Source organism: Aythya ferina (assembly GCF_964211825.1).
Source record: "Aythya ferina genome assembly, chromosome: 9".
Lineage (NCBI taxonomy): Eukaryota > Metazoa > Chordata > Aves > Anseriformes > Anatidae > Aythya > Aythya ferina.
The window spans coordinates 28,333,378-28,358,539 of record NC_140305.1 but is presented as its reverse complement, the minus strand read 5'-3'; the positions used below and the strand labels follow the sequence as shown (position 1 = coordinate 28,358,539).

At 36.2% G+C, this 25,162-nt stretch overlaps 2 protein-coding genes across 4 annotated transcripts in view; one reads left to right on the top strand and one right to left on the bottom strand.

Moving 5' to 3' along the window:
- The window catches only part of HPS3 (HPS3 biogenesis of lysosomal organelles complex 2 subunit 1), a 20,987-nt gene extending 14,356 nt beyond the window's left edge, over positions 1-6,631 (top strand). The window contains exons 14-17 of one of the 2 annotated variants that reach the window (XM_084530314.1): positions 562-669; positions 1,033-1,239; positions 2,492-2,582; positions 3,815-6,631. In XM_084530314.1, coding sequence (XP_084386440.1) covers positions 562-669; positions 1,033-1,239; positions 2,492-2,582; positions 3,815-3,942 — 534 coding nt within the window. In that variant the 3' untranslated portion in view covers positions 3,943-6,631. Of the gene's footprint in view, positions 1-561; positions 670-1,032; positions 1,240-2,491; positions 2,583-3,814 lie in introns of those variants that run through there. The other variant, XR_014696219.1, reaches the window with a different exon arrangement.
- Positions 6,113-25,162, bottom strand: CP (ceruloplasmin). Of its 2 annotated transcripts, XM_084530312.1 has the most exons (20): positions 24,875-25,162; positions 23,032-23,276; positions 21,331-21,543; positions 20,680-20,853; positions 19,835-20,089; positions 18,381-18,546; positions 17,275-17,414; positions 16,544-16,684; positions 16,207-16,418; positions 15,457-15,607; positions 14,201-14,413; positions 13,132-13,339; positions 11,696-11,835; positions 11,020-11,179; positions 10,548-10,681; positions 10,340-10,446; positions 8,790-9,006; positions 7,875-8,014; positions 6,971-7,133; positions 6,113-6,393 (listed from the first exon to the last, which is right to left on the bottom strand). In XM_084530312.1, exons 1-20 carry the CDS (start codon positions 25,072-25,074, stop codon positions 6,323-6,325), a joined length of 3,450 nt encoding a protein of 1,149 aa, XP_084386438.1. In that variant the 5' UTR covers positions 25,075-25,162; the 3' UTR covers positions 6,113-6,322. The 2 variants fall into 2 exon arrangements, with proteins under 2 accessions (XP_084386438.1, XP_084386439.1); XM_084530313.1 differs by lacking the exon at positions 10,548-10,681 and having other exon boundaries at positions 11,051-11,179; positions 24,875-25,161.

The window sequence follows — 25,162 nt, the reverse complement described above, 5'->3', positions numbered from 1 at the left end:
TATCACTTAAAAGAAGCAAGACTGAAAGTAAATGATGTAGTGTGTACTTACCAGACAGATGGTTCTGGGGAATCCTATTCTTTAAGAGCATTTGCAAATATGCAGCAGGAATCTGAGCTCTGGGCAGAAATAAGGGCTAAAATGAAACATTGAGAGTTTGTCAGGTGGAGGTTTTTTTTCTTCCCGTTAATGGAAAACTTACAAAGCTGACTAAATGAGAAAACATAGGAGTAATTGATTGTAAAATATTCTGAATAGAGAGTCTAAAATACAGAATTAAATAGAAGTTTCCAGTTTATTTGTTATTCAGTTATATGAACCGGAAGAAAGAACAGTTGCTATTCCAAGTATACTATTTAAGAACAAAATTTCTTCACTTGTGAGGGGGTGTGGTATGGGTATGTTCACAAGAAACTGTCATTAACAGAAATACTTCATTTATTACAATTTTTATCTCTCCATCTCACTTGCTCTTCATTTCTGTCTCTCTCTCTCTCTCTCTCTCTCTCTCTCTCTCTCTCTCACTCTCTCACTCCCTCTCTCCCTGTCTCCCTCTCATAGATAAACTCCTGTAATCGTTTTGGGTTCATTTTCCCATGGGTTACTTTCATAATGTCAATGGGATCTCCACCTGATAAAGATTACCCTGAAGATATTTCAAAGCTACAGGTATGAAACACTTAAACTTTGTCGTTTGCAACTTAGATCCATTCTGCAAATGTCTGTGCCTGTAGATCTTTCTCTAGCAGCCTCCTCTCCTCCTTCCCTGCCCACTCCCTGAACTACCCAAGTTGAACTAAAAGACCCATTGAAATCGTTGAAGAAAAAAATACCAAAATGACACATCAATAACTGTGATACTTACTTTTCAGTTAACTCTAAACTTAATCAGTTTTCAATAACATTTAATAAAATAAATATTGTTTCAAATATACTATGATAAATACAGGCCTTTTGTTCTAAGGTTATGGTTAGCATTGCTTTGCAAAGTTTGATTTAAATCCAAACAATACTTTTTCTTTCTGTCTCTAGTCTCTTTTATGTAGTCAGTCAATCAATATAACTGCTGCTCTGCCCATCTTGGAACCTCTGATAGAGGCTGGCAATGTTGGCCTCACCATCCATGTTCTCTGCAGTACTCATCTAGCCAAGTATGAGGATTCCATTGACCAGCTTCTCAAAAGGTGTCCTGCTGCAGCTGTATTATATGCTCAGCATGAGCTGAAGGATGATAGTCGGGTGAGCTACTTTGGTTAAACTCATTCAGATTTTTTTTCCCACTAACTACACTGTTATTGTATACATACAGATGGACTCTGGATGGATCAAATAGCCAAGATTTCAGACACAGTAAATTGCTTAGCTTGCTTTCACTTGCCTGGCCTTTAAATTCCATAAATCAATACCACTAATTTTAATGAAACATTTTTCCCTGTTTCTTCTGTGACTCCCTGTATGCATTCTAGTAAGTTTCCTCTTTTCAGAGAACAGAGGACCTCAGAAAACAGAGTAATTTTTTTCCATTATAAGTGGAAAACTGTCTAGTTTCTTACTAATCCATGTTCTAATTTGTTTGATATTATTGTATAAAGTGTCATATTTTACTAATAAGCTAGGAGAAGATTCTTCAAATAATATCATATTTAAGTATGTTCTTCTTGTGTTTTTAGTGACACCTTGTCATCAAAATGGTACTGGTGTAGTACTGAGAAATTTCACATTCTTTATGTCCCATTTTTCACATAGACCTCCATGCAGTTTTGATTGGTGTAACTGATTCTATTCCAGTGTTTTGGGAGTACAAGATTTTACTTCCATTGCCTATCACAGCTACTTAACTGTCCGTATTTTTGTTGACCAAACTCAGTGAAGGTGATTTGTCTACCAGAGGGAAATACTATTGCTGCATTCAAGACCACATTTGTGCTTTATGTTCAGATCTAAAAATGGTTTCATTGGTAATTTTCATGTTAGTTATAGAGTTGTGAGGGTACAATAATGAATCAGAACACAGGTGGTAGAAAAGGGTTACCATGTTTAAGAAAAGAAAGAAAGAAATCTCTTCTTCCTCTTTTCACTCTTATTGGCAAATTGACAGTAAATAACTCACTACTTTAGCTGTTGGAAGCAGATTAGGTCAGGGCACAGCAGTGTTCTTACAATGGTGAATAAAATTCACCATGCAAGGAACTTCACCATGCAAGGGACTCCTTGCATGGAGCTGCTTGGATGAAAAAAAAAAAAAAAGTCATCTTACAGGCACTAGGGGACACTGTTTAACTCTCAAGTATGAAAAGATCACACTGAAAATTGGAAATGCATCTGCAAAAACACTGCATTTCAAATAATTTTATAAATTGCTTACTGATTCCACTGTAACCTATCTGCATATACGTCTGATCTTAGTTCAGTATATTTTTAGCAGGTCTTTCATACTCTTAACTGTAGTCATTGTTAATTTACACTTCTGCTGTGGGTTTTTATGAATTAGGCTGTATGGTGGAACAAACTGCTTCCAGAACTTTGCAAGAGAACCAGACTTACTGAAAATGACTATCCTGTTCTTATTTCATCACTAAAAGGTAAATCAATTGGTTAAAACTTAACTACAGAAGCCTTTGTATAGCATCTGACATTCTAAATATTGTTCAGCCTTACAGAATACTGACGTGATATTTTCAAAGAAAGGGGAGTAAGTTTCTATGTTTAAAGCTAATGAAGTTCAGCAGGCTTTCTCGTAATCAGAACAGCATTCTGCAACATACAGTGTTGTCTCATAAAAAAAAAGGATGACATTCATTATATATTGCAAACAATTGCATTGTGAGAATCATTGCTTCTATATTGGTCAAGAATATATACTATTTAAAGAACTCAGTTTCCCTAAAAGATAGGGATTGTTTGCTTTTTTTTCTGGGCTAAGTGACTATATGGTTCTAAGCAATGACAGCTAACTGGCTACTGTTGATAACCCGGTGGGCATTTAAGTGTATACTCATGATTAGGTTACAGACTATAAAAACTACACTGTGTTACTGATAGTTGGTGACATTAAGCAGAAGAAAACATTTGGCAAAGTGGTGGTGGGGTTACAACTCTTTGGTTAGTGGAAATAAAGAAGTAAAACCAACCCTAGTAGCTGATGTAGTCCTGTTGTTATATGTTTGTAGGAAGTCAATAATACTGCATAGCTAAGCAACATACATGTATGCATTTGTTTTTGACAGAATAAGAAGGCTGAATAAAATAAATGTATTAAAACAGAACAATGTGCTCCCTGGGGTCAGAACAACAGCAGCACTGAGTTGCGTGGTGCAGCACTGGTTGCTGTGCTGCACTATAAAGTTCTAGTTTGAAGTGCTAGCATGTTTATTTGTGGTTGTTGTTTTTTTTTTGTACTCGTTTTCATGTGATAACTGTGCTATAATAAGGACTTAAGAACATGTTTAACAGCTTCTTCTTAGAGGCTGTTTGCAGAACATCTGTTTTAACATATAGTGCTGTTTTAGAGTACTGGTAGAGTTCCAGGGCTGCTTTTTCATTTGCTACAAAACATGTAGAGTACTTCATTAGACTTCCGTAAACATTACTGCCACATGCAGACCTGATGAATTAAGATAAAGGTTTGGTTTTAATCTAGGACATAATTTTTCTGTAGCTGTATTTGCTCTCTAATGGGTGTGTCTCTGATTTTTATTTGAGTTACAATACTTACATCACTTGATAACTTGAATTAGTGACCTTGTTAATGTTTTTTGTTTCTTTGTTCTAACCAAAATACCTTAAACGTGACTTTCTCCTCTGCTTTGGGCAGAAACTTTATCAGTTGTTGCAATGGAATTGGAACTAAGGGATTTCCTGAGTCTTCTACCAGAGGATGGAACTGCAGCATTTTTCCTGCCACATCTTCTTCACTGCAGCCAGAGGAAACTGCTGACCTAGACACAATGGATGTCTACTATGCATTTAAATACCACAAACGTGCTGGAATAAAAAAGTACATGTAAAAAGAGAAATACATAAAAAGCACTATGAGTACCCCTGCATATAAATCACCTTATTTCTGAGCTAATACCTTATGACAATTATTGAATGACAACTTACTTGAGGCAGAGCATCTCCTTTGAAGCTAACACTATTGCACTTTGTCAGTGAACCAGAAGAACTGAGTAATTGTTTGCCACGTTAAAAACATAGCTATTAAACTACTAGGCATAGGTCACTAGTCCTGTAAATAAGGATGAACTTATGGCCAAAGCAGCTGAAAAATACAGACTGTACAGTGTAATTGGACATAAAATATTCACTGAAAGTAAAACAGGGAGTTAGTTTTAATTGTACGCTAGCTAGTTGGATCACTGACCTAGAAAGGAAGTTACGCTTAGTCATGTATTTAATTGTGTAAGTACCTTACTCTTGTAAGTGTTACTGGATTTTGAAAAATAGACATTCCCTTGAATTCCATCTGGAAAATCCAGTCAGCTGCTCTGTCATCTTATATACATACCCCTGCAAGTGTTACAGTGAAAGTGTTATTTAGCAATTTACAAGAAAATTTAGCATTTATTTATCATTTTATCAATTTATCAATTTATCAAATTTATTTATCATTTTATCAATTTAGCATTTATTTAGCATTTAGCAATTTACAAGAAAAGGCTGTAAATTAAAGACACAAAAATGTTCCTAAGGGGAATGGAAGATACATACTACTGCTGTTACATGCTTGATACATACTTGCTGTTTTTGTATGCTTTCTTCTGTTGTACTTGAATAGTACTTGCGAGTATTTGAAGTATCACTAGGTCACAAATCTAGCTGAAATATGTTTCTTCCAGGTCTTCTGGTAAGTGTCTCGTGCATGTGCATGTATGTACTGATATTTGTCTTCCTTTTGGGCAGATGGCATCCTTCTACTCTTTCAGCTCAAATTTAGTAATAATAAACTATCACAGTGTTTATGGCTGTCTTATAAATAGTTTAATGTACTTCGATAATCTACTACAAATAAAACAATGATCCTCTGATCCTGTAAACAGCTAAAGGCCTAATTAGTTGATATAGTCTCTCAACTCCAATTTCACTGAAGCTGTAACATTACGTAAACTAGTAAAAAATTAGAAGAGATCATCTACATTCCAAATAAAACATCCAAGACAAAACAAAACAGAGTAGTTTTAACTTATTTATGTGGCAGGTCTGATACAGCCAAAATCAGTGATCTAATTTACTAGCAGGGAGTCATCTGATTTTAACAGAAACTTCCCGTTTTTTTTTTTTTTTTAAAAAAAAAAAAAAAAAAAAAGGCAGAGCAATTTAGACTTGGTACAGAGAAGAAATGTCCTTTACACTGGTAAGCTATAAAGCCCCAGGTATTTTGCTTTGTCTGTCTGTATAATATGTTCTTCCCTGTTACATGTTACAATCTAATGATGAGCCAAAGGGAGAGCTATGCTCTAACTTGGGCAGTCAGGTTTTTAAAACACAACTGGATGGTACAAAGATTCCTGTTCTTGCTGCTTACGTTTTTGACCAAGAATCAGTCAAGCAGTAGTACTGTTGCTTCCAGCTGTCAAGAAGTGCTTAATTTGTCTAGCTATGTACTACAACAATAGAAGCAAAATGTAGCTATTCAGGATTTGGGGCAAAGCTCTTAGGTATACTAGTCACCATATTTTACCCTTCATTGTCTTAATTTTATCAGGCTTATGTCATCATAACTGTCTCTTTTGTAATTATTTTCATAACAAAAAAACACAAACAATTATGAACTATGTGCAACTGCGGTAAGTCAGACATTGCATCTTTTAAATTCACTATCTTGAAATAAAATTATAAAATAATTCAAGAACCTGGGGATAAAGTGAATAATTGGATAATTGAAGTCCAATTCTCTGTGGAATAGCTACTAAGATGTCTAGTTACTAGACATAGCTACTAGATGACTAGTAAAATGGGACATCAAAGCTAGGAAAAATACCTAAAATTAATTTTGTTGTTACACAGTTACTTACTAATTAAAAATAATAAACATAACATGGAAAGTACCTTTGATTTAGCTCTTAATGTTTCTCAGCACTTAAATAATATGCATTAGGCATCACCTAGAACATGGTTAGCTTGCAAGGTATGATTTTTATTTAAGGAAAAATATAAGCTATTATATCGTTTCATCTATCTCAGTCTATGGTCCTTCTGGTAACTGTGGGCCACCAAATGATGTCTTCTAAAACACCAATAGATTAGATGAGTTGTCCAGACTTCTCAAGCAGTTCTTCACTGAAGGCAGACCTCAGAGAATCATTGTGGTAAAATGTTTTCTTCATTCTTGCATGTCTGTCATACCTTTACGCTTGATCTGATTGAATAATTTTGGCAACGAAGACTGTTTGTCTGTAAGGAGGAAAAATAGCTTTTGTTATACCTGTTCCATCAAAAGAAGAGCCTGTGCATATAGATAACAGAGTTGAAGATGAGAGCAATGGATCTCTGAAACTTTTACACATCCTGAGTTAGATTTTAAAACAGTTTTAAAATGCACTGATGTGTACGTTTTAATGCACTGGACTATACTTAGCTGATACTGAAAAATCCAACATACTGCTTCTAGACATAGAAGTCTTCTTATTCATCTCTTTCTGTGTAGTCTGAGTCAATTTTTTTATCATCTGCACAAGTTTGGCAAAATGTATTCTACAAATCAGGCATATATAACTAGATGGTGTTTAACAACCTAATTTACGTGTATAAGTATAGTCATGTATTATATTGTATATATATATACACATAGACATACACATTTTGTAGTACTGCTCTCTGTCTGTCAATTAGCATAATTCATACCTTGTGCTCTGTCTTTTTAGTACATGAAAGTTGCTTTTAAATAGTATTAACTTTGTAGATACAAGAATGTTCAGAATTCTTTTGGATTCAGATTCCTAATTAATGTTGCTGGGGTAGATGAACTGACCTTCTTTTGGAAGCACTGTATAGGTTGCTTCCATTCCTGCATAGATGTGATCCGTGACATGGCAGTGCAGTAGCCATATTCCAGGGTTCTGTGGGATCATTTCCACGGTTTGAAATGTCCCCGGGAACAAATCAAAGACATCTGCCTTGTAAACTTCTGTTTGCTTCCAGATGAGAACAAGCAATCGTTAAACAGTGTGGCATAACCAGATGGCAGTAAAACAAACTACCCTTTACTCATACTCCCACCAAACTTTTAATCACACCTGAGTAAAAAGATATCTACTGTATGTCATTTCTATAGAAGAGTTTTTCTATACTCACTTTGTGCTTAAAATATGAATAAAATAGAAACTAAGTGGAAATGAAGGTTAAAAAGTGCAGTTGTTCTCATATCACAGTCATGAAAATACTAAATTTCTTGTTTAATCTAGAGTGTAGATTTAGGTGAGATATAAGAGAGAAATTCTTCACCATGAGAGTGGTGAGGCCCTGGCCTAGGCTGCCCACAGCAGCTGGGGCTGCCCCATCACTGGTTGTGCCCAAGGCCAGGCTAGATGGGATTTGGGTAGCCTGGGCTGGGGGGAAGGATCACTGCAGGGCATGTGAGTGGGTGGGCTTTAAGGTCCCTTCCAGCCCAAACCAGTCTGTGGTTCTGAAATTCACAGCTGCTTTGTCAAAGCAACTTGTGAAATTACCAGCCAAAAAACGCTACTGGCAGATGGATCTGGTTTTTGTGTCTTGATCAAATACAGGTTTGGGGCATGAAAAGACTTGAAGGTCAAATTACAAGTCTGCTGCTTAATATTGTAACATCTGACTTTTCAAAAACGGTGATGCTTCCTGATATTTGCTCTACCTCTTATACTTAACATGGCAAGAAATGAATGGAAAGAACCAGTTACCTTATAGTCAAAGCTGTGGCCATGGAAATGTGCTGTGTGAATATCTATTTCATTGCCCATTCCCATCAAATACCAGCTTACTTTATCTCCAACGTGCATTGTAAGACCATGTAAATTTCCAAACACTTTTCCATTAATGGCTAGAAAGAAGGAACAAGAAAACAAGAAAAATAAAAAAGATTTTGTTTCTTGTTATTCTCAAGGCTTTAAGAGAGTATGAGAGTTGAAAGCTACTGCCAGGCAAAAGAGGCTGCTTTGAATGGCATGGTATGTATATATATATATATATATATATATATATATATTATATTATATAGATAGATAGATATTTTATATATCTATCTATATTATATTATATATCTATCTATATTATATTATATAGATAGATATAGATATAGATATAGATATTTTTTTTTAATGAATTAATGCATTGTTATCTTACCAAAAGAGAGAGCATATTATGATTGGGTCTGTTTGTAACTTCCACACATAACTAGAAAGCAAGAGGTAGTTAAAAGTAAAATGATTTACTTTACACCAATACCTGTGCTACAGTTCTTGAAGGCCTGCATTTCCTATGGCTCTCAAAAAGGGTAAGCATTATGAGGACACACTTGCAGGACGCGTATTACCAACCTATTCAGATTAGTTGCTGGCATTAAATTTCAAATTTGCTTTTTACTCTTTTTGTCCTCAACATTTCAACATGGACTTTTTATTATTTTTTTATAGATTAAAAAAGGTCATTCAATGGCAGCAACAATATTTTCAAATAGTGTGAGTGAAATTTTTCAGGCCTTCCACCCTGTAACTGGAAATTCAGGAAGATAAGAATGTCAAATTTATATGCAGTACTTTCGAACGCATAATTTTATGGTGTTTCCAGAGTTAGGCCAACTAAATTGGGAAACGTACCATGCATTTTGTTGCTTTCAAGGAATTCCTCATCCTCTTTGTCAACATGGTGTGGGTTGGTAGAATAGGTTTTAATGTTTTCATCCAAGTACCATGACTCATTTTCATCAAAAATCATAAACAGAAGAGCAAATTGAACTTTCTTTTTAGTATGAAATGATGGCAAATAATGCCTATGACACACAACAAGTGTGCCTATTAATCCACTGTAAGTGTCCTGAAATTAAAAAATAAATAATTTTAAGACTAATAAAAGCAGAAACATTTTTTTTTAATGACAAACATGAATCCTCTTGTTATTTTTACAGCTGTTGTTACCTGACAATAAAGGTAGTCAGTGCCAGACAAATAAGGTTATTTAATCATTGTTACGTGTGGGTTAAGTACAATGGACTATGGAGAAAAACTATCTTTTTAATTTCTTGCTTGAAATAAACATTTATTCCGTTTTAATTTTTTTTTTTTTTTTTTTTTTTAATTCTTTTTAAGCTTTAGTGTTTTTCAGCTGTTTTCCGTTAAAAACATTTCACACAGTTGATATTAAATAACCTGGCACTCTTCCATTTCTGTTTATTGAGACACCACTGTGAGTAAACCCTGGCTTTCAGCTGAGCCCCATGTGGCTGCTCACTCATTCTCACCATGGGATGTGGGAGAGAATTGGAAAGATAAAAGTGTGTTGATATAAAGACAGTTTACGAAGTAAAGCAAAAACTGCATATGCACACAAAGCAGAATGAGCAGTACATTCACTACTCCCCAGTGGCAGGCTGATGGTCAGTACTGCCAGGACAGCCGGGCTCGTTCATAACAGGCCCGGCAGTGCCTGTTATGTGTGGAAGACAGGCACCATCGCTCTGAGCATCCCACCTCCCCCTCCACAGCTTTTCTTACAGAACACAGCCCCATCTGATACAGAATCTGCTTTTGGTCAGCTGAGGCCAGCTGTCCTAGTTGTGTCCCTCCCAGCCTTTTGTGCAACCCCAGCTTCCTGGCCAGCAAGGCCGTGTGAGAAACAAACACCTCTGTAGGTAGTTCTCAGCAAAAGCTAAAACATCGGTGTGTTACCAACACTTATTTTCCATCATTACTCCAGAACAAAGCACCATGAAAGCTACTGTGAAGAAAGCTAACCGTATCCCAATCAAAACCAGGACAGACACACAGGAAAGAATACATTACTTTCTATTAAAAATGATTGCTCATATTAAGTTAATGGATGCTTGTGTGAAAAAGGCAGATTTATGTTCCGCCATTCTGTTAGTTTTTCCACACATGATTGCTGAGATATTGAGGGAGCTATAAAGTGATATCTTTAAAAATAAAATATTCATGACGTGATCTGCATGAGTAGCAGGGGACTATGACTTTCAAATTCTGCCCTTACTTTCTTGCATTATTCAAGAGGCCTTTAAATTCAAAGGTATCATAATAAGGGAACAACTTTACAGAGAAAGCAGAGAAAGTGTCAGACTTGTCTCCCTTTCACTGTAAGTATATGAATGTTGAAGTCACGGACAAAATATTTTAGACTGATACTAGTAATATACCTTAATGATGTCCACCGTTGAATGGTATGCCCATGCAATACATTGTGGATCACCTCTCTCAGAACCAGATCTTGCTGGTATTTTCCAGATGTACATTTTTGTTTCACCTGAATTAAATAAATAAATATTGATGAATTTTAGAATTTTTCTGTGTGCTGATCTGTAAAAAGTCCTGAAACAGGTATTATCAGGTATTATCTCCATTTACAGTTTATATTGGTCTTGATCTTCCTCTTCCCAGTTACTGCATTGCCTAGCTTCTTATTGTTAGTTGTCTTCTGCAGATCACTGAAATTTCTTCCCAATATTCTTTTGTGTGGCTGCACTGTCCAGTTTACCATACTGAATAATAAAAAAAAAAACCGTATCTTTTGTAAATATCACAATAACTTTTAAAATAATAGCCAGCACAAGCCATGCTCTCTCTCTGTAGACAAACCTGTTTGCTGTCTTAAAAGGTACAACAAAGTCATGTCAAAAAATTACTGATTTGTCAAGGAATAGGATATATAGCAATAGTTATGAAGGGCATTTTAATTGCAGACATATCAGCTTCAAAATGTAAGAATCTGAGGTAAAAACAAAACAAAACACAAAACCAAGAAAACCAGAACTCCAAGGTATTTCCTGCTGTCCTGAAAGAAAAGCTTGCTAAACCTTACTAGAAGGCTTGCTGTTACCTGTTGGAAATAAACAAGGGTGCTTTGATACCTGGGTTGGTTACAGCAACAACAGAACTGTCTGTTTTCACTCCATGAGCATGTATAGAATAAGGTCTTGATGCCAGGTTCTTAAAAACTATTGTAATTCTGTCTCCAGTATTGGACATAAGCAGTGGCCCTGTTGTATTGAAAAGAAAGATTAAGCTGGTTTTACAAATGATCAGACCAGAGAGAAACAGTTTAGGGTGTTGAAATACACAACAACCTTGATATATAATCGTAATTCAGCTACAAACTAGACATGGATAATGTGCATTCACTATGATATTATAATTTGAGTAGTTGAAGCTAGGCATCTAATTAGAGGCCTGCATCTTAGAAGCTCTGACCACTTTCACAAGTACTATGTATTTGAAGTCAGCTTGGATGTTGGTGCCCAAAATGCGAGCTTTGAAAACAATGGCCTGTGATCAGGCAGCAAACCAGATTTTTTAATTTATTTTTTTTTTCTTTTGTAAAGCAAGCAATGTTATCTTGCGAGAAAAGCACTGTAATATGTAAATAGCAATTCCATGTGGCTTTAGGCACTTTGTGTGGCTAGGACCATACTCAGTATTGTTCAAGTAGTGTCTGCTTGTTTCGTTCCTCTGCATTTTTTCCTCAATTCTGTAACTGAACTTCATGATGACTATACCTTGAATTTCCAGGTGATGCTCCCCCTCTGCTCTGTTTTTGGGAGTACTGAATGTCTGATCAGTGTACTCGCGATATACTACCTTTTTGTACTTTGAGCCAATGAACTTGTCTTCTTTATTTAAAAACGTATTGCCAGGGCTGCAAACCAAACCAAACCAAAATAATAAGAATTAAAAACAAAACAAAACACAGAAAATAGACATGAGAATATATCTTACATTTCTTCATGTATTTTATACCTTCTTTTGCAGGTTGTTTAATTAACCATCAAACAAAAATCTAGCTCAGTGGAACAGTACTCTCACAGGATCTCACAGGCCACTGGTGTCTTCAACATGAAAACACTCTGTTAGGCTGGGAGGTCACTTAACCCACAAGAGAATAAACACACCGTAGATAGACTGACTACAGTGGTTGAGAGAATGCTGAGTGGTTGGCCTAGGAGATGACTCAAATGACAAGGTCATCCAACAACGTGCATACTGAAAAATAAAGTCTTCAGCAACTTCTATTGATCTGAAATGAGGCCTAAACTTGTAAAGCGTACATGCCTTGCTGAACTGAAACATGAGGGATTGATTCTCTGCTGAGATCATGGCGTTGGAGAAAGAAAAAAAAAAATAAAAAGCCAAGTAACAGCATAGTCCATACTACTGATGTTTAGGACTATGAAAGAGTTCTCTATGGCATGCAGGACAACGAAATCTTCTGTCAGGCTGGACATATATACATGTATATATAAACACACACACATAACTAAGTCAATAAGCAAATATAGACAGAATCTACTTAATGCTCAGTTGAAGCTATATAGGCAGAAGGGTCACACACAAACTCATCAGTTAATTATTTATCCTCTTCTGCTAATTGGCATGAATTATTAGATCCTATCATTTCACTCTCAGCGAGATGCAAATACTGGGAATAAAACAACAAGTTTACAAGCTTCACCGTAAGTAGATTCTGTCATGAACTTAACATCTCATCTTGTGTAAGGTAAAGAAATAAGGGGAGTGAAAAGAAACCTTATTCAGAGTTCAGATAAACATGAGACAAACAACCATGACATCATATAATTAATCATCAGGCAAAGCTGTCATCTTATTTACAACTTATTGAATAATTTAAGCATTCCACAGCAAGGACTGTATCAGCATCAGTAAGTAACAAACACACATGCAATATCCAGGATCCAATAAATCCTGCAGCTGCCACACATAATATTTGTGCTGGACCATTTCATGAATATTATGATGTCTGTCTTTCAGTTATATGACAACATTACTGGTAGGACTACAAATTCAAGTGAGCCCTAAAAATGTATATGCAAAGAAAATGTGTATGGAAATGCTTGGATTGCAAGGAGGAAATTGTTCACAGGATAAGTTGTTTGCTTTTTCCCATCTTTTTCCCCTTGTGTACGTTCCAATGTACCTTTCCTGATGATACTGGTGCCGCTCAAATTCCCATGTCCTGTTAGGAGAATAGTCCCATTCAACTTCCACTGCAGCAATATAGTAAGTCTTTTCATGCAGATATAGGGATGGATTCACATTCCACCAATGGCATTGTTTCACTTCATATTTCTGTTTCATGCCCCCTGTGTAGTGATCTGTCGTCAGGCATGACACTTCAAAAACTCCTAGAGATTGTACCAGAAACAAAGACTTGAAGACAAAAATCTGTTATTGTAGCTCTTGAAACTGCGTTATCTGTTTTGGTTTAAAATTTAGAGACCAAAACACAGGCTATTGATAAAGGAAGATTGAGATTCTTTATGTAACATGATTACTTGTAGCAACATAATTCAACACAGACATAGAAGCTAGGAAAATCAAGACTTTAGCGTTAGAAGCTTACATACAGTTTACACACTATGCTGTATTCCAAGGATCAAAATACCTCCCACTTAGAGTTTCTATCTAAGCATAAAATGCTCATAAGAAAGTACTTCACAGTACCATGGAGGCAAAAAAATGTGTGTTTTTTTTTTTGTTTGTTTTTGTTTTTGTTTTTTTTTTTGTCACATAGTTTTATGTACATAGACAAGACTGTCACCAACATGTGAAAGAAAAAAGGAAGAAATAAGAGCCTGCTTTAAATTGTTTGCGTCCACCATTCTGCAACCTTTGGCACATAAGGACACCTTCCTGCAGGTAGGCATGGCACACCAGAGCTGGAAGAGTGACTGCTCCCAAAATCTGGCAAGGTTCAATGGGAAAACATGATCCTTCCTATTTGGCAGCAGCGCTATACAAGCACGTCAAAGTGCTTAGGGTAAAGAACAGGTGCCCTAAAAGGGCTGTTCTGGGCCTCATTGGGAATGTTTGCCTATTGCAAATGAGCTGTGAATTGTGGCAAGAGAACCTCTGCCAGGCAATGGCCTCCAGCAACTTTTAGGCCAATCGGAGGAAGTGCTGCAAGGAACTTCTGTAGCAACATAATACTTCTGTGTCTGGGATACAAGCTAAAAACAAACAAATAAAAACAACTAGACATTTACCTTCGGAATCAGGCTTCATAATAGCTGTGAGAAACGTATGTGGAAACAGATTTGCTGTATCCCTTCTTGTTCCTTTTGTTACAAATGTGTTTTCTGAAAAGTATATCCCATGAACATCCACTTCTGACCCCAAGCCCATCAAATGCCAGGAAACAACATTTCCTTTACACATCTCAAGACCAGGCTGATTACCATACATATAGCCATTAATAGCTGTAGAAGATTTGAGGAAGCAAAACCACTTTCATTAACACAACTTAAATCTGCAATACAAATTAAATAACACTTAAATATAATACTTAAAAATAAATAACCCCTAACATGTAATGTGATGCCTTAGACTCACAAAAATACCAATAGTAAAATACTTTATCACAACAACAAAACTAGAGAATCAAATCAAGCAAAACAACTTTCAAAAACAATTTTGAACTGTTCTCACTTATTCTCGCTGTGTCTGAAGTTCTCACTGTGTCTAAAGCACAGCAAGCTAACTTGGCCACCTGCAACTTCCATTGCTTTATACCCTGTAAATGTGCTACAGCCACACAGTGGAGATAATCCAAATTGTTGTTTGTGTTAATTCTTACTAGGCTCTCCTATGCAAACCTTTCAAAGCCTGGGCCTCACAGGTACCACTGAATTCTCAGTACCAAAGCTCTGTAAACAGTAGAAATACCAGAGGGAAATTTTAGGAAGTTCACAGGCAAATGTGTTTAAAGGTTAGAAAGTATTTGCAGGACTAGGGACTAAAGATAAAAATGTTCTTTCATGTGAAACTTCAAATAATTTGCTGCAGTATCAAAAAACTCACTGTGAAGCTTGGTTCTGCCCTATTAAAGCAGTAAAGATTTTCATTGTAAGGTATCTGCAATGCTTGTAAGGGAATCCAGAATCAGCCAGACACAAAATCCTCTTTTCAGCCATGTCATCTATAGGGCAGAGGTCAGTTTTCCTCTTGCTGGGGGGCTGCGTTTGCAGGGATTGCACATGGGCTGCTAAAAGTGGTACATAACAGTGCTAAATATATGACTGCTATGCAAGACACTGAACAGCTGGCATTATGTTTTGAATGGATGACCACACTGAGCTGAAATTGACTTGCATTCAAATACAGGCTTGTTCCAATGGAAAGGAATGAAGCATCTCTGCTGATATACAGTCTCCCAATCTCCACTATGAAATCACAAAACTGAAACACAAAACTGTAGAAAAGAAGCACTTGACTAGCTAATTGTAATAAATAATTTTCTTACAGTGCATTTTGTTAGACTCCTGGAAGTGCTCATCATCTTTGTCAATTTTACTAGGATTTAACGTAAACATCAAAATATTGTCATCCAAGTACCAGCTTAGATTCTCGTCAAATACAGTGGCAAGTAGAAAAAACTCCCTGTTCACATTTTTCTGTTGAGAAGAAATAGCACAAAGAAAAATAGAAATGAGTGAACAGACGATGTCAGGAAAAAAAAGAAAAATCTGTGGAAAAAAAAAAATCAAACGCATATAACAATTTGAGAATAATTAAAAAACTGGAGAAGATGCATATATTGATTCTTCATTCAGACAACCTCAAAGCTATCTAACTGCTGTATCTGGTGGGTAGGTATCTTCTGCTAATGCTCTTTCTACCAGCAGAAACAGCGTCCAGAATTTAATTCATATTTTGGCCTTGAAAGCCTCTAAACTTAATTCATTCTCCTCCTAGTTAAGACTTGAAGGCTGGTGATTATTCACTGTGATAATGTTTTTTTACAGTACAGTGTCTACTTAACTGGGACCAAACTAATTTTCCTTTATTTTTATTTTTTTTTTTTTTTAATTAAAACAAAATGCACTTCTTTTCATTTTATGTATTCCCCTCAGCAAATGAGTGAGATAGTGATGTGGAGGGAGGTGGTCATTAGTCATTAATGTGGCAGGCCCTGTGGGCCCAGTTTAAGAAGATAAAACAGATTCAGTTATGATGATGCAAATGATTCCATTTTTTTTCTTCTTTGACTGACCTGTTTCCCAGAAGGAAGTAGAGTTCCTTTCCTGCACACCAAAAGTGGACCCACAAGGCCAGAATTGGTGTCTTTGACTGCATCCACAGCTGAGTAATAGAGCCAGGTTAAACAGTCAGGATCTTGGTCTGTGGGACCCACATCTTCTGGTATGTTCCACTCATATGTATATGTAGTACCAGGACTAACATGGGAAGCTCGAGATTCACTATCTGTTATAAAAATCAATATTAGGATTTAAGCCCAATAAAACTTGTTTGTTTTGCCACCTTTAATGCATTAACATATATGCCAACTTGTTCTCTGGTGCTTGCAATGTCCCTGTCCACAGGCGCACCTCTGGAGGCAGCACGGTACAGTGCCCCCTCGTTGTTCTTGCGGTAACTCACACCATGAGGCTGGATGCTGAATGGGCGGCTGGCATTGTTTCGGAAAGTCACCCTGATGCTCTCACCCACTTCTGCCTTGATAATGGGTCCTAGAAAAGAGCACATGGTCTAATTACAAGGTTTTCGTATCAAGTGATGTAGTGATTAACACAAACTCATAGGAATGACTGTCTGCTTTTCCTGCCACAAGAAACTGCCCCTGAGCTTATGCAACCACAAACCAGGTTCCTGCCATATGGCCCCAATCTCATGGCACCCCAGCTGCCACTGGAGTGCTCACCTCCCAGTTTCTCATGAAGGCCTGATACAACACAGGACAGTTCCTCCCTTTCTAAAGGGATCTACAGACATTAGTACCAACCTCAAACTCATCCCAAAGCCCTGCCAGAATCAGGCAGGTTATAAATAGGGCTAGATCTCCATAACCTTGCCTTGAAATGCATACCTGACCTTTGGTGACCATGGCATATTCCCACAGACATGGGGCCACCTCAGCATTGTCTTCAGGAGCTTTTCTTACACCCTGAGATGTCTGTTTGAGGAAGCCACAGGCACCAGTGTCCACAGGAGGAAGGGAATGCCAAGGACGGAGAAGGTGGAGGGGCACTGTTGGCCAGCCATTGGAAGCGATACTTTACTGTGAAAAGCTCTTGATGTGAAATCATTCTAAATGTCTTACCTAAGAGTCCAAGGTGTACTTCCTCTGGGATCCTTTTTTTCTGTTCCGTGAAAGTACCATCTGTGTATTCCTTGTAAATGGCTTTTTTATAAGAGCCACCAATCCGTGTCTCACTTTGCTCAAAAAAAATCTGAGATTCACTGTGTGAAAGAAATTGTAATGGATGCAAACAGTTAAGTGATAATGCTCAGCTTTATAAAGGCAGTCAGGACCTCAATCCTATTCTCTAACATATCAAATACTGAGATTGTCTTCTGAGTCTCCAGTCAGTGATCTCAGCATGCACTTATACATAGTTCCATATAAGGATGTGCAGGAATCCATTATTCTTCACCAATTTTTCTTTAAGGGAAAGACATTCTGCTATGTTGCCCTTATAAACCAGCATGAGAGTCATCAACAAAGATTTCTAACTGACATTTTGTAGCCTTAAGTCTACTCTTCCAAAAGTTCTTTTTATTAACAGTTATACATACTTCAACAGTATATACAAACACAGAAAATATGTAACATCTAAGCAGAAATTATGGAGATTTAGTGTACACTTTTACTCTTGAAAAAAAAAAAAAAAAGGGACCTTTCAATGTTTTACAAGCAGGTCAGGCGTGGAGCAGATAAGTATTACTAGTATTACTTAACTCATTTCAGTGAATAAAAAGCAGAGGAATCAATATATTCAGTGACTCCATCCAGACCTTAAACATACAGACAGAGAGCAAGTGGCAAAGCCACCATGTACAAACGATTTGCTGGTTGAGATGAAGTTATCATGGATTTTCATCATGTAAGGTGCTGACCATGAACTCCAGCTCTCTGACTCAGAGTAATCAACCAACTTGAAATGTCAAAGGTGATCGTCTACATATGACATTAATTTTAATCTTTATCCCAGTGAAATTACTAACATTACAGGAAGATGTATATTAAGATTACAAGGGAAGGAATGGTCTTGATTTGTTTGGATATTTATCTCAGCATTAATAATTAAGCAGAGCAGAGAAATGAGAAATTCTGGTTAGAAGTAAATTCTAGCATAAGGCTTACCTTGTTTAGCATGCTCTATCAATTCTGCTTGAAAGTTAAACTTCTCCACTAGAGACATTTACCTGTCAGTAATTAATTCTTGTCCTGTAAAATGATTCATTGCAGATGGGCCATAATTCCAGATAATCTCTTCAGCAGCAATGAAGTACTGTCTTATCTTTGCACTCTCATTCTGATCTGTTGTGTATTTCCTACAATCTTTTACTGTAAAAAGGGCCTGCATACCACCTGGAAAAAAGTAAGGAGGTAGAGAAAACTAAGAAGAAACTACACTTTATTTTTCTTCCCATGCTTCTAATAGTTTCTTCTTTTCCCTGGAGGATTCCCATACCATTGATGGATATACAAATCACAAATAAAGAACAGGTGAATGATATAAAAACATGTAGACCAGCTGAGCAAGGCTATAGAGTTATGACCATAGTGTCTATGGTAGGTAGACAGGTGTGGTGAAGGGAATTCTGCTTGTAAAGATACAACTAACAGGGTAGTTACAGAAAAGATTAGGTCGGAGTGAAAACAGTGTACTGTTAGATGGCAGTGAACCGAGGCTAAGTACTACAAGATGAACCACGTTTCCTTTAACTCTAATCAATGGTTTATTTGTGAAACTCCTGGGTCTCTGCACTCTCGGAGAAAGATCCATTAACAAATGTCCTTTACAAATAATAATAAAAAAATAATAATTTAAGGTACAAATGATACCAAAAAAATAAATAAATAAATAAAGAGAGAGAGAGAGGCTTTTTACAGCTATATATTGAGCTATCTATTGAGATATCTATCTATATCTATCTATTTAAGTATTGCCTATGAAGTTTCAACCACTTCAGGATACTGCTTCATGTGGTAGTTAACTCCAAACTTATATCCCCTGTAGTTGAAATCGTAGGTTAAACATACTCCTTTCTATATCAGAATTTTCAGATCTTGGAGCATGATTTTGAGTTCTGTGTTTATTTCCACTTTTGTGGCAAAGACTTCTGTTACTCACTTAGAGGGATATAAGATTATATATCAAGATCATATGGAAGCGTGGGATTAGCTTCTAAGTATTTCATAATGTTAACAAACAGTGGAAATACAAGAAGATACAAGGAAGACAAGTGCAGATCATCTTTGATAATTAGCCAATGTACTTTCCAGAACACGTCTTTGTCAGCAGCTAAGTTAACCTGTCTGTCCTATGCCCTTGCCCAAATATGGGATTAGTGCCAACTTTTTTTGCTGGCAAACAGAAAACTGTGATCAGTTACTTTCAGTAAGAGGCAAACATTATGATATCATTTGTCTAAAGCTTAAGTTTGCAAAAGTATCTAATACACTTTTAGGCATTTCAGGTGTTATGAGAGAGAGCTTTGTTACCTAGAGAATATCATTTGGCATATAACCATGTCAGGAGTCATGCTAAAAAAAAGACTCATTCAATTGGTAGCTCAAGCTGGGGTAAATAAAAAATAATAATAATAATAATAATAAAATAAAATAAAAAAAATCCCTGTAACTTATTCTTTACCTTCAATATGGTCATTCACTTGGCAACTCAGCAGCCATTCCCCAGGACTCCTTGGTACCATGACAGCATCAATAAATGTGGCTGGGAAGAGGTTGATGGTGTCAACTCGATGATGCCTTTCTATTAAGGTCTGTCCATGAAAGTAAACTGAATGGATATCAGCTTCATTACCCATGCCAAAAAGATGCCATTTTACCTTATCTTCCACACACATTGTGAGATCTGGGAGGTATCCATACACATACCCGTTGATGGCTTGAAAACAAACAAACAAACATAAAAGGTTATTTATTCATAGAGTTAAGAATATTTAGTTCAAAAATGGGTGTCATACAATCATTGCTCTTCAGGATAGAAAGACGTTCAAAACAAAATATTGAACCTTTGAAAGTTAAGCATATCAGACACACTTTATCTTCACATCTCTCTGCAGTTCTTGCTGTCATTCTGGAATCCATGTCAGAGCCATTTACTGTTAGTTTCTTTGTTGAAACTAACAGTAAAAACTGTTTTTCTAAACTGCAATGTTATATAGCATAGAGTTTTGGACTTAGAAAAAAAAAATCTTATAACTGTTTAGAATTGCTGGGAAATTATACTGCCAAAAAAGTACTGGCAAAATTTTTAGTATGTATGAATTTTGTATCACAATTCCAAAGGCTGAATTGTAAAATACCTGACATCATTTTTTTTTTTTTTTTTTTTTTTAATTTAAAAGAAGCTTAATTCTCCAAGAAAGAATTGTTCTGCTTAAAAAAAAAAAAAAAAAAACTTTAAGAGGGACAACCCATAAAAAACAATACTTCATATAAATGACAAGTGGCATTAATATAAAGTTCTCTCACAGTGCATTTTATTGCTTTCCTGGAAGTCCTCATCATCTTTGCGAACTTTGGAAGGCTCAGAACAGTATGTCTTGATATTATCCTCTAGATACCAACTGAGATTTTCATCCATCACAGAGAACATAAGGATAAACTCAGCATCAATGTGTTTATCACTGCCCTCATTCATTGTACCTGAAAAAGAAAGCAGTATATTCTTCGGCAACTGACATCTTTTCAGTTTTAAGTGTAGTATCTGTAAGGCTGGTTAATGTTTACTTGATATTTTGTCACTTATCTTGAGTGCACACATTAACTTACAGACATGTTCAGAAAATAAAAAATGGTTTTGGTAGATGCCATAAAAGAACTTCACTAAGAATAAATATTGTATATGATAACATTACAAAACATTTGTTCTTCCTATCGGTATGATCCTTTTACATTAGTAGCATGAACACATTTCACTCATATACATTCGTGGACAAAACATTCTACAAATTATATTTACCATCACACAAAATCAAATCACATCCTGTAGTATTAAAAGACAGTTAATGGTGAAGACAATAAACTGCTCTTTCAAAATTAACTTTAATCTTTTCCTCTTCCAGTAAATTATTTCATTTATATTTATCAATAGCTATATGTATTTATTTATTTGTGTTTTACCTTTCCTACAAATTATTAAAGGCCCAACAAGCCCCGAGGCAACATCTCTTGGAGCATCTATGTGAGAGTGGTAAACCCTGGTTATGCAGTCTGTATCTCCCTCAGCTGGACCTTGATCTTCGGTTACATCCCATATGTAAGTGTACTGGCTTCCAGGCTTCACAGCATCATCTCTTTTTTCAAAATCTTTGGTGTTGTCAGGATAAAAAGCACCTGAGGAATACCACACAGCCAACATTAATAGAACACATTTCATGCTGAGATATAAGAACAGCACCTTTCATGCTCTAAACTTAACTGCATGTTGCAATACCATGGATTGAATGTCTGAATACAGGTAAAAGAAATCCTTAAAACCAAATGAGTAGAGCTTTTCCTTCCATTTAAGGGTTCCCTTATTTGCCTTTGATTTCCATGGGTGTGCTTTGACTAACAGAACTTTAAATTAGTCCTTAATTTATTAGGAGGGCACCATGTACTTCTGCTAAAAGGACAACAGTTCAAATATTTGTAAAAACACTTGTTAAATATTAATCTTGGAATCTGTTCTAAAACATTGCACATGGACCTAAGGAATTCAGGTGTTGCTGAAATAACAGCAACAGAAAAAAAAAATTTTTGAACATTGTTGCAAAAATTGCATATATTACTACATAACATGCTGTTCTGCTAACAAAATGTGTCCATATCAAGTCACATATTAGATCTAAAGAAAAACTTCAAAAAATACTAGAAGTTAGGCTGCTATTTCATATTTTTTTCCTACTGAAAAATTTTCAAAAACTACTTTTGGCATAATGTTATATTCACACCCTGCTTTTAAGGCCTATTAACAAGCTTCTAGTGGCTACGTTCTGGTGCAGTCTTGTTTGCAGTTAATAGTATTGAAATAAATAAAACTCTCATTGGGGTGCAGAGTGAGTTGTCAGGCTGCAGCCTAGCTACAACATGTACTCACACTATATCTAGTAGCTTTGAAGGAGGAAACTAGAATCATCATAGTATTTCCTCAGGATGGATGAGTTGCTGTCTCTGACAGATGTCATTTGTACTTACGGTTTGCTGTATGTATAAAAGATGCTGCAGAAACACTGTTAGAATTGAACAGAAGAGAATGCTGTATATCTGCCTATAGATCTCCAAGGAATCTACTGATTTCAGTGAAACTAGAGCAATGCTCCACAGCCTGAAATTTCCCCACTACTGCCAACAACAAATCACCACTAATCCCAATAGCATTCCTACAATACATCTTAAAGTGTGTCAGTCTTCTATATCATGAATTGTACAGCTGTACACCATTGTACAGTTGTAGCTGTTTCTCCGTCAGGTGCATCTTGTATAAAATTTATACAAAAAGCATTAGGAATTTTGAATCATAAATTATCACCTTTAACAGCATTTTCTTTATAACACTGTTAGTTTTTCCTTCAGATACCCTCAATACCTGTGGCCCTACATTACCCTTAGTTCAGGTGAAATGTTGATTTAAAATTGCCTTCTTTATGAATTCCACTTTTGGCTTTGTATATCACTCTTGAAGAAATACCAAAATTCTTAATCAGCTCCTATTTTAAACTGAGTGTGTTTTGTTTCAAAACTTTATTTAATTAAGCACTTGTCTCTTTAGTGATAGACTATCACACTCAGAAGAATGGTTAACTTCTGATAAATTCTGACACAAAACGGACTCAAGCTTACCTTCATTTTCCTTTGTGTACCTTACACCATGTGGATGTAGTGTGTAGCTTCTGGAAGCAAAGTTTTTCAAGTGAATAATAATAGAGTCTCCAACTTCTCCCTTAATAACAGGGCCTAACAAACCCAGCCAGGAAGGTTTCTCAACTATTACATCATATAAACTATTTGTGTACTGAGTGTAGACAGCCTTCTTATAAATGCTTCCTATCCTATGCGGTCCTTTTTTGAGAAAGACTTCAGCCTGCCTGTAAAGAAAATACACAAACACATCTGTAGTGTCAGATATTAATTTTATATTTAAATGGTGTTAATTAATAGGGTGTCAAACAAGAAAAGGCCTCTATAGCGCTGTGCACAACTACATCTGTCTCTAGGAGCAAATGCGTTTCTTACCCTAAACTCAATGTGATTTCATGTTCCCAGCAGTCATACTGTGAAACAAGTTAATAGTGCACCAAAACGCAAAGTGTTCCCCACAACGGAACACTTGCTCCTCTTGAGCCCACAGGGATGCATTATTTGTACATATGCAAACACAGATCTGAAGTGTAATTAAAAAAAAAAAAAAAAAAAAAAAAAAAAAAAATTCAGTGCAGAGCTCTGTGAAACTTGGAGAGCATAAACTTGCTTGCAAAGGCTGTTACTGAAGTCTGAGTGCACCAAGATTTCCAGCCACAATTTAAATCAAGGGAATATATTATGACCCTTCTTGGACAATTTAAACAATTACCATTTAATTGTAGTGTTCCTTCCAGAAGCTACACTGTACTTGTCCCTTTTACCTTTCCCTGCCTCTATAAATAACATCTTCCATGCAAGCACAGCCTCATAGTTGAAGGGTTCATAAGAACAAGAATCAGAGAATCTGAACATTAGGGTAAAAGGGGCCAGCTCCACTGCAGTCATACAACCACTGAAAAACTGAATGTTTTGGGCACATTGCAGGCTGTCACAGAGCACAGAAAAGCAGTGAACAGTGGGGGCTTATCATATGAAAACACTGCTCTTCACTTTTTAGACAAGATGCCTTGATTCCACCATTTATCAGAATTACTAACCTATTGAATCACTGACGTTGTATCACATATCTCTCCATTTGAGTAAAATAAATAAATAAATAAATAAAAATAAAGAAAGAAGCATTGACTGCCTTGCCTCATACATGATGAAGTGGCAAGTTATGGCTGAGATGTTGGCTTTCACCAGAGAAAACAAACCACTGGAAATCTAATCCTTCACCTACAAACTGAGTAAAACTGTATTTTTGAGATTTTTTTTTTTTTCATTTCAGATCTATTTCTTCATTGTTTTTACTTTAGTACAGTCCTACTTCATTTTAAAGGCACTGAAAAAAAATAGAAAAAGGAACATTTTTTTCTATCTCAAAATTTTCTTTGCTGCCTTTTATATCTGAGTTTTCTTTATTGATGATCCATGTCTTCTGGGTGTTTCCCACCTCTTCACAATACTTACCCTCTGTTTCTCTTTCTCACGGACCTTCCTTGCCTCACAAGAAACACCCTATCTATGCTGCTGCACCTCTGACAAGTGAAAATGACCATTGCCAATGATGAACAACTAAAAAGGAAACTTGTGCCCAATAGGAATGTTTCAAATGTGCCAAATTTCTGAGTTTACAAGCATAAAAGAAAAAGCCTTACCATCAACACTGATACTTTGTTAATTCAAAGTAAACATCATTAGACATTTATAGCCATTTCCTTGTCTCTCCTTACTTAGTAAACATTTAATTTCAATTGATTCACAAAATAGCTTTGTCCTAGTATCCAAAGCAGGCAGTGCTGTAAAATAAAACTTGATCAGCATAAACGGTATTACTTACTCTTCTTCTGCAAAAAGCTGTCCAGAGATGATATTTGTGTTGCCAGGTGCATAGTTCCATGTTGTCTCTATGATCCCAATGTAGTACTCCCTGGTCACTGCCCCAGTTTGGCAACAGCAAGAAAACAGCATGAAATTTAGGAAGAATAACTTCATTTTTAATTCATGAACTTTGTGGAAAATGTGAAATGATGGGCACATGCAATTTCCCTTTATATATTCTGTCTTTCCCACCCCCCACCCTTTTTACTCTCCCCGTTTGCTTTGGTGAATACAATAAAAAGTTGCA